Below are 8,154 nucleotides of genomic sequence, written 5' to 3'. Positions count from 1 at the left end.
TTCACCTTTCTTAGGATAATTGATATGCAACAAGGTGAGATCTTGGATGGAGCCCCAGTCTGAGGGAGATTGACAGTCATGTTTAGCTTCTTCCATTTTCTAAGAATTGCCCCACCAGTTGATCTGTTTTCACAAAGCACCTTGACAATTGTAGACATTGTGGAGATCTACAAGTTTGTCTCCGGTGTCTTTGGACAGCATGTTAGCAGTTGGAGTCTTACTGATTGTGTGCAGCATAAAATAATCTTTATGAAGCTAACGACCGGTGGACTTTTAAGAGGAGGTCTTTAGAGCCAGAATATTTGCTGATTGGCAGGTGTGTGTTCAAAAACCTATTTGCAGCAGTAACACACAAATAACTTATTTAAAAAATCATACATTGTGATTTACAGATTTTTTTTAGATTATGTCTCTCACAATGGGGCTGCACAGTGGCGCAGTTGGTAGAGCTGCAAGAAGGTTCTGGGTTTGAGTCCCAGCCTGTGTCTTTCTGCATGGAGTTTGCATGTTCTCCCTGTGCATGGTGGGTTTTCTCCTCCCAGTCCAAAAACATGACTGTCAGGTTAATTGGTCTCTCTAAATTCTCCCTAGGTGTGTGTGTGCATGGTTGTTTGTCTTGTGTGTCTCTGTGTTGCCCTGCAACAGACTGGTGACCTGTCCAGGGTGACCCCATCTCTTGCCCGAAACGTTCGTTGGAGATGGGCACCAACACCTCCCGACCCCACCAAAGGACAAGGGTGTAAGAAAATGGATGGATTGTCTCTCACAGTGGACATGCACCTACGGTGTAAATTTCAGACCCCTCCATGATTTCTAGGTGGGAGAACTTGCAAAGTCGCAGGGTGTTCAAATACTTATTTCCCTCATTGTACAATGAAATGGCTGGAGAAGAAACAAGATGTTCCAAAGGTCCAAACTTTAGTCTGGTTGAATCACAAGAGTTGTGAGGAAACTGACCACCACCTCTTTGAACTGTTGTAAGTTCTTGTGGCTGAATTTTGTAATAACTTCCAAGTTATTTATTCAGAAAGTGGAAATGAGCAACTCATTGCACTGAAAAGTGTTCTACCATTATTATTAATAAACCGTCAGGCACATGTGTGTTTTTCAGTTCAATCAGCACACCCTTATGTAAGCAGAAATCCTGCAATTTAGCTAATAAAACAGTTAAAATATTCTTAATCCGTTACTTGTTGGGAAAACTTCATGAACAGTTTTTAGGAAAATGCAAGATCAGCAGAAGATGAGGTTTTTTGTTCCTCAATTTGCTCTAAAATAATCTGTTTTTGTTCAGGGAGGCTGTTTTTTCATTATTTGGTGAGTTTGTGGGTCATTCAGTGTGCTCCATGTGACTGAACTAAGGATCCATTGCAGTTTCTCCACATCACTATAACCGCAGAGTATTGAGAGGCGGAGCGGTCAGTTTATTTTTCCTATGAATCTGAAAAAGACAGAATAAAATATTCTATTATTATTATGCTAATGCTGACTCAGCAGTTTCTACTTTATTAAAGTGGAAGTGATCCTCTGCTGCATACAGATTCATGTTTCAGTTCAGTGTTAAGTGGAAGATGATTTGAATATAAATGCATAAATACCATAAAACCTTAGAAATAAAGAATATTTTTGATACCCTTTCTGATCTCAGTGAACAGACTTTGTGTTTTGTTACAACAAATAGCTATCCGATATGTAACAGAAACCAAACTCTGGTGTCTAAAATGCTTAGCTTTTAATAATATGCATGAATTGTCACAGGTCGGGTTGAAAGTCCATCAAAGAGCAAAAGAAAGACAACAGAGTCTTACACACCGTTTCTGTAACAAAGCGGTTGTCAAGCAGCTTTATCATTAAGCATTCACCGAAACCGGATGTTCACCTTTTCAGACCACATAATCTTTCAGAACATACACTTTAGCTGACATGTTTAAAGCTAATTAGTAACAATTTTTACAGTTTGAACTTGGAGAATATGCAAAAAAATAGAGTCAAAATGCTTACTTCCTTAATTATCAACACATACCCAAATTGACCTTGATGCTGCCTTTATTTGTGTGGCTGCTGCAGCATAATGAAACAACAGTTTAAATGGAAATCTGAAGCCTTTTTCAATACTGGGACAAGGATCATACTTACTGTACAGATGTGAAACATGTTTAGTACTTTCTTGTGTTTCTCTAAATGTTTTGGTCAAATGAAAAAAAAAAAAAAACATTCAGACATGATTCCATCCAACAAATGTTCAGAAAAAGCAGAAACAGGATTAAACAGGACTCAACATGCAGCGAGATGAATAAAAATAACACAATTGTCCAGTCAGGGAGCGCTGGCGTTCATTTTCTCCTGGCAGCTGTCCCAGAAGTTTTGTAGTCTGTTGTCCTTGTTAGAACAGAAGTCGGTCAAGTCCCTGAGCAGGCGGTCAGCCAGCCGTTCATCGCCCAACACCCCCGTCCTCCAGGCTTTGGTCAGCATGGTGTTGTAGGCCCAGTAGAAGCCCACCCTCTCCTCGCCGCCAAATGGTCCCTGGCTGTTGGAGGTGGTGGAGTTCCTGCGGCGCCGCGTCTGCCCGCCTGAATACTTCCTCTTGGAGTATGGCAGCTGCAGGAACACGGTGCCTGCAGGACAGGGAAGCTTTCACCTTTCCAGGACATGAGACAGTTTGAGTTTCCTACTGAGATGAGACAAACCTGTAACATGGATGTACTGAGGCTTGTTCTCAGCAGGGAAATTAAAAGATGATGGTGAAAACTTGTCATGTACAAAGCCAAACCTGGAAGGAGGAGGAGAACAAGTCATCACAGCAAGACAATGAAGAACCCAGGGTGGCTAAAGAGGGGCACGAGAGGTGCAGGGCACCCTCTGGGCCCCAGAGAATCATGTTGAGTAAATACAAAGGCAAAGCGTCAGCTTCTTCAATCAAGATATAAACGGAAAAAAACACACCATATTATATATACCACACCATACATATATATATATATATAAATTCCCTTCTCACCCTCCGTGGGTGGTCTGATTCATCCTCTGAGCTCAGGTCCTCTACCAGAGGCCTGGGATCTTGAGGTTCTCCTCCAGTATCTTGGCTGTGCCTAGAACTGCACATTTCTGGACTGAGATGTCTGATGTTGTTCCTGGGATCTGTTGTAGTCACTGCTCCAGTTTGGGGGTGACTGCCCCGAGGGCCCCGATGACCACAGGCACCACTGTGGTCTTCACCTTCCAGGCCTTTTCCAGTTCCTCTCTGAGGCCCTGGTATTTCTCCAGTTTCTCCTTTTTCCTGATGTTATAATCACTTGGTATTGCTACATCCACCACAACGGCTTTCCTCTGTTGTTTATCCACCACCACAATGTCCGGTTGGGTCTCCATTACCATTCTGTCTGTCTGGATCTGGAAGTCTTAGTTCGGTCATTCTCCACCACCTTTGGGGGTGTTCCCCACGTTGATCTCGGGGCGTCCAGTCCATATTCTGCACAGATGTTCCTGTACACTATGCCCACCACCTGATTATGTCGTTCCATGTACGCTTTCCCTGCCAGCATCTTGCACCCTGCTGTTATGTGCTGGACTGTCTCAGGGGCCTCCTTGCACAACCTTTACCTTGGATTTTGTCTGGTGTGGTAGATCTGAGCCTCTATTGCTCTGGCGTTATATATATATATATATATATATATAAGAGGTGTGCCGATCGATCGGTCAGCGATCATAATCGGCCGATTTCCGTGAAAAAGTGTATGATCGGTGATCGCCGATCACGGTCTCTTGTTGCCGATCACACAAACCGATCACCTGCATCTCATTTCTCAGCCTGCCTGTGCAGCTGGTCTCCTCTTTCCTTCACACTGCGCAAACGCGCAGCAACAAATCCTAAGCGATGTTGAACTATAACGCACTGAGTGAATGGGGAAGTTTGCGTGTTGCGGCGGAAAATTGAAGCACGTCAAAATACATCAACACAACGAAGCTAATACGACATAAAAACAATGCCATACTTGATGGAGTTTGGCTACATCGAGGCTCACTGCAGTAAAAAAGACATATGGAGGATCAGATAGCAGGTAAAGCAGCGCACAGCTACAAACACTCACCTGGATTATTAGCATGACGGTCAGAAAGCTAAACAAATAACCCATAAAATTATTTAAGTCTTGGAGCTGCGATGTAAGACGCTGGTTCTGTTCTCACTGTTGAACCGCTGCTACGCTACAGGTAGTGATATTTGACAGACGGAGCGCCGCTTCTGCTCCACCTGGTAGTGACTCTCACACCGAACCTCTGCTTAAAGCTGCAGCATCTAACTTAAAAAAATACATTTTACATACGTATTAAAACTTTCGCTGTCCTAACATGAGACAGATAATCTCTAAAAAAATAATCGATCTCCTCCCTGTTCTGCATAATTACTCTGCTCAGTCAGAAACAGCCACTCAGAACTAGCAGTAATCAGCTAGCCGCCATGCTAACAGGAAGTTGTCATTCAGTAACTCAGGATTGTTTATTGTAATGGATCCTGTATTTGCCTTTGAATGTTAAGTTTTATACTTAAATTTTTTTTGGCAATGTTGAGAGGTTTTATTTTGGCTCTTTGCATTATTTAGCCTCTTCAGAGCCTCCATATGTTATCAGTCTGTTAAAGATAGTTTTATTGATAGCAGTACAATTTGCACAATGCCTGTTTTGTTTAGTTTTCTTCTTGGAAAAAGTTATTAAAAACAAGTTTTTGTCTAAATTAAGGTGAATTCATGGTTCCTTTTTCCACATAATGTAACCGGTAGTGTTTATGATAAAAATAAAAAAATAAAAAAGTAATTATGTGATTGGTATCGGTGAATCGTATTGGTGATCTGCCCTCATGGGTGATCGGTATCGGTATTGGCAGGAAAAAACCTGATCGGCACATCTCTAATATATATATATATCAGTGAGGTGCGGTGAGGTTCTTTGCTGGTGAGACACTCACTTATATAGACATGTTGTTGGACGTATGAAACTTTCGCGCAGGTACACAACGCTGGGGGGCAAAAAGACTAATCTTTTACTTGTCATCCATAGCCGCGTTAACTCAGTGAAACTTAGAAATGTAGGTATTAATTTCGTGCTATGATCCACAGCAAAGTGATCTGTATTCGCCAAGCTACACGCAGACTCGTTGCCATAGCAACTGATAACAATGCCACTTCATGTTTTAGGATTTAACACCAAAAAACATTCAAGAATTTTGCACACAGAACAGAACATTCAGTCTGTTGTTATAGTACGTTTTAGGCTTAATGTTTTATTAATAATTGCTGTGGTAGATTAGCTACCGCTTCTACTTTACTGAATTATTTAGACATAAACTGTAGCCCACAAAACGCACATTTAATTAAAAAACTAAACAAAAACATCTTATTGCTGTCTTACCTTTACGTATCAATGAAATCCATGCACCGCTAATGGACCTTACCAAGCTCTGCCCAGAAATGCCCCTCGAAAGTCTCACTGCGCGAGAGGCAACTGCGTCATGCGTCACGGGCAAAAGGTCAAAGGTAACAAGGTGACCGGCTTATTATGTTGTACAAAAAAAATTATAATTTTAGTACATGTTATTATGTGTCAGAAGAGGGCTTAGAAAATAATAATACAAAAACCAAAAAAAAAAACTTGACCAAAAGGGCACTTGGGGGCAAGAAGCAAAAAGGGCAGGTGCTCAAGCCCCCCAGACATGCCTCCATGCCGCATTGAAGGCTGCAAAAGGATTCCTGACCAAGTATTGATGCATAACTGGACATAATTATTTGTAGGTTGACTCTTTTGGTAGTAAAAAACTTTTCTTTTATTGGTCGGATGAAATATGCTAATTTTTTGAGACGGGATTTTGGGTTTTCATGAGCTGTATGTCAAAATAATCAGTATTAAAACAATAAAAGACCTGAAATATTTCACTTGGTGTGCAATGAATCTAAAATATATGACAGTTTAATTTGTATCCTTAGATTATGGAAAATAATGAACTTTATCACAATATGCTAATTTTTTGAGAAGGACCTGTAGATGTATATATATACATATATAAAATCTAATTAGTTTTATTTGAAACTAATTTTAAACAGTATAGCAGCCATTTTAAGCCAGCTGACTAGCATTTGCCACTACTGAGAAAGGACAGCAGTGGGTTGAAGAAAACCTGAGTCAATCTGGCAATTTCTTTGAATGTGCTTTAAACACAATCCAATCACAAGATGGTCCGATGGGACATTATACCAATGTTTTGGTAAATCTTCAGTATGAGGTGGTACCGGTAGCTGGTCCACACCCATCCAAAGGTAAAATGTTGATTAAAATTGAAGAGCACTGACCTGTAGAGGATGGCTTCCTGAAAGAGCTGCATCCTGTCCCAGTATGTCTCTGGTTCAAACCCTGTTGAAAACAGGAAGACCAGAGACGGACTCAAACAGTCACATGGCAGAGGTTTGACAATGACACACACTCAGCTTCATGGGGACAATTCCCCATGAAACCTACCAATTCTGCCCAAGAACACTGACATGGTTAAAAGATTTGATCAAAATGGCCTCCAAAACCAATCAATAATCAGCTGGATAAACTGGGATCAACAAAATGATGGAGTCCATGCATCAGGACGGCCAGAATGAGTCATCAGTCCAGACCGAGTCTAAAAGTTGAGGTTACAGACCTTTTGTGTCAGGATTATAATGTTTAAGAAGCCGTACTGCATTTACTACCTTCGAACAGGTTGTCGCTGCCGTTCTTCAGCAGACACTGGATGTGGAGCGGGATGAAGAGCTGGACCCTCAGTGGGTCTCCATATAGATAGGATGTCAGTGCAAAGGGGAACTCCAGAACAGGAACCAGCAGGAAACCACAGGAAGCTGCTTTCCTGTGCCAACCTTGAACCTATCAGAACAGAGTAACCTCAGAATGTCGATTCCAGATGGCCAACTGTCTCTGACAGTTCTAAGGGTTTACAAAATGACTGTCCTTCATGTTCAGTTAACCGATGCGTTACCATCTCAAAAAGCACTGCAGCCGTGACAGCCATCCAGTGAAGCTTGATTTCAAAGGCAGCATTAGGAGAGAAGTTGCCATGGTAATAGCAGCTACACCATTCAGTTCGGTCGCTGCGGTTATTGATGTCCACGTCCAGTGTGACCGTTTTCTGCTCTGGGACAGTAGCAGCTGCAGTACAGATGGACAATGGGGGGCCGGGGGGTGGAGAGAAAATACAACAGGAAGTAAACGGAGTGGAATGTGATCTGGATGGAGTGAGGCACAGTCAGTTAGAGCAGAGCGATGGATGCAAAGCAGTGATCAAGAGCACAAGGCAGACATGGGGAGAAACGTACTGACCTTCCATACGTGTTACTGATTTGCTGACTTTCACAGCCTTTCCACATGGGCCTCTGCATTGGACCTCTTTTTTTGGATGGAAAGTTTTCTTGTTTGTCTGATTTTCTTTTCAGTTCCCAATGGTAATCAAAAATAATTACATGACTGTTTTTTTCTAGTCTTAAAACACACTTCCCATGTAATATTTGATGAAAAGCGAGGTGTAGCTGAGGACATCCAAAGACAAGCTTTGGAATGGGCCTAAAACCAGGGGCCAATGTTGCATGACTGTGTTTTTGTGTTTAATGATGTAAAGCACTGAAATGCCTTGCTGCTGAAATGTGCTGTACAAATAAAATTTGATTGATTGATCAAACATTTGGATATTTATAGGGTAAAACATCCAAATCTCATCATACAACTCAAAAATATGCAGATCAAATATTTAGTTGCAACACTTTTCAAAAACAGTTTCAGTATTTTAAACATAATGTGTTGTCAAATTAAGACATAAAATCTGTATCGCATAAGTGATATTCCACGATTAATTTTTCAGCATTATGTTTTGAATCATGTCCTACTGTGGGGGTGATGATAGCGATCCTTTAAGGGGAAATAAAGATTACAGATAATGTATCCACTTCAGTGGAAGTGAAGAGGATAAAACTGCTGGATTCCCCAAACTGACTGACACACACAGGCAGGTTCAGCCATGGGTTACGAACAGGGTTTAGCAAAGGGGCCTAAATGGTACTCAAGTAATCCCACATTGGGCCCATATGAGCATGTTACCTGGGATGCCATCAATCTTCTAAATGTAGTCAT

At 41.5% G+C, this 8,154-nt stretch overlaps 1 protein-coding gene across 12 annotated transcripts in view; it reads right to left on the bottom strand.

The window, feature by feature from the left end:
* The window catches only part of depdc5 (DEP domain containing 5, GATOR1 subcomplex subunit), a 75,000-nt gene that overhangs the window by 11,852 nt on the left and 54,994 nt on the right, over positions 1 to 8,154 (bottom strand). For 8 of the 12 annotated variants that reach the window (XM_008433590.3, XM_081598318.1, XM_008433589.3 and 5 more), the window contains 5 exons: positions 7,010 to 7,179; positions 6,726 to 6,897; positions 6,339 to 6,399; positions 2,688 to 2,770; positions 1,718 to 2,615 (listed from right to left, as the gene is read on the bottom strand). In XM_008433590.3, coding sequence (XP_008431812.1) covers positions 2,317 to 2,615; positions 2,688 to 2,770; positions 6,339 to 6,399; positions 6,726 to 6,897; positions 7,010 to 7,179 — 785 coding nt within the window. In that variant the 3' untranslated portion in view covers positions 1,718 to 2,316. Of the gene's footprint in view, positions 1 to 1,717; positions 2,616 to 2,687; positions 2,771 to 3,657; positions 5,482 to 6,338; positions 6,400 to 6,725; positions 6,898 to 7,009; positions 7,180 to 8,154 lie in introns of those variants that run through there. The other 4 variants (XM_008433592.3, XR_014084265.1, XM_008433593.3 and 1 more) reach the window with 3 other exon arrangements.

The sequence above is a fragment of the Poecilia reticulata genome, chromosome 17 (genome assembly GCF_904066995.2).
Source record: "Poecilia reticulata chromosome 17, P_reticulata-male-v2, whole genome shotgun sequence".
Taxonomy (NCBI): Eukaryota; Metazoa; Chordata; class Actinopteri; order Cyprinodontiformes; family Poeciliidae; genus Poecilia; species Poecilia reticulata.
The sequence above is the reverse complement of the archived record's forward strand: the minus strand, read 5'-3'. Positions and strand labels throughout refer to the sequence as shown.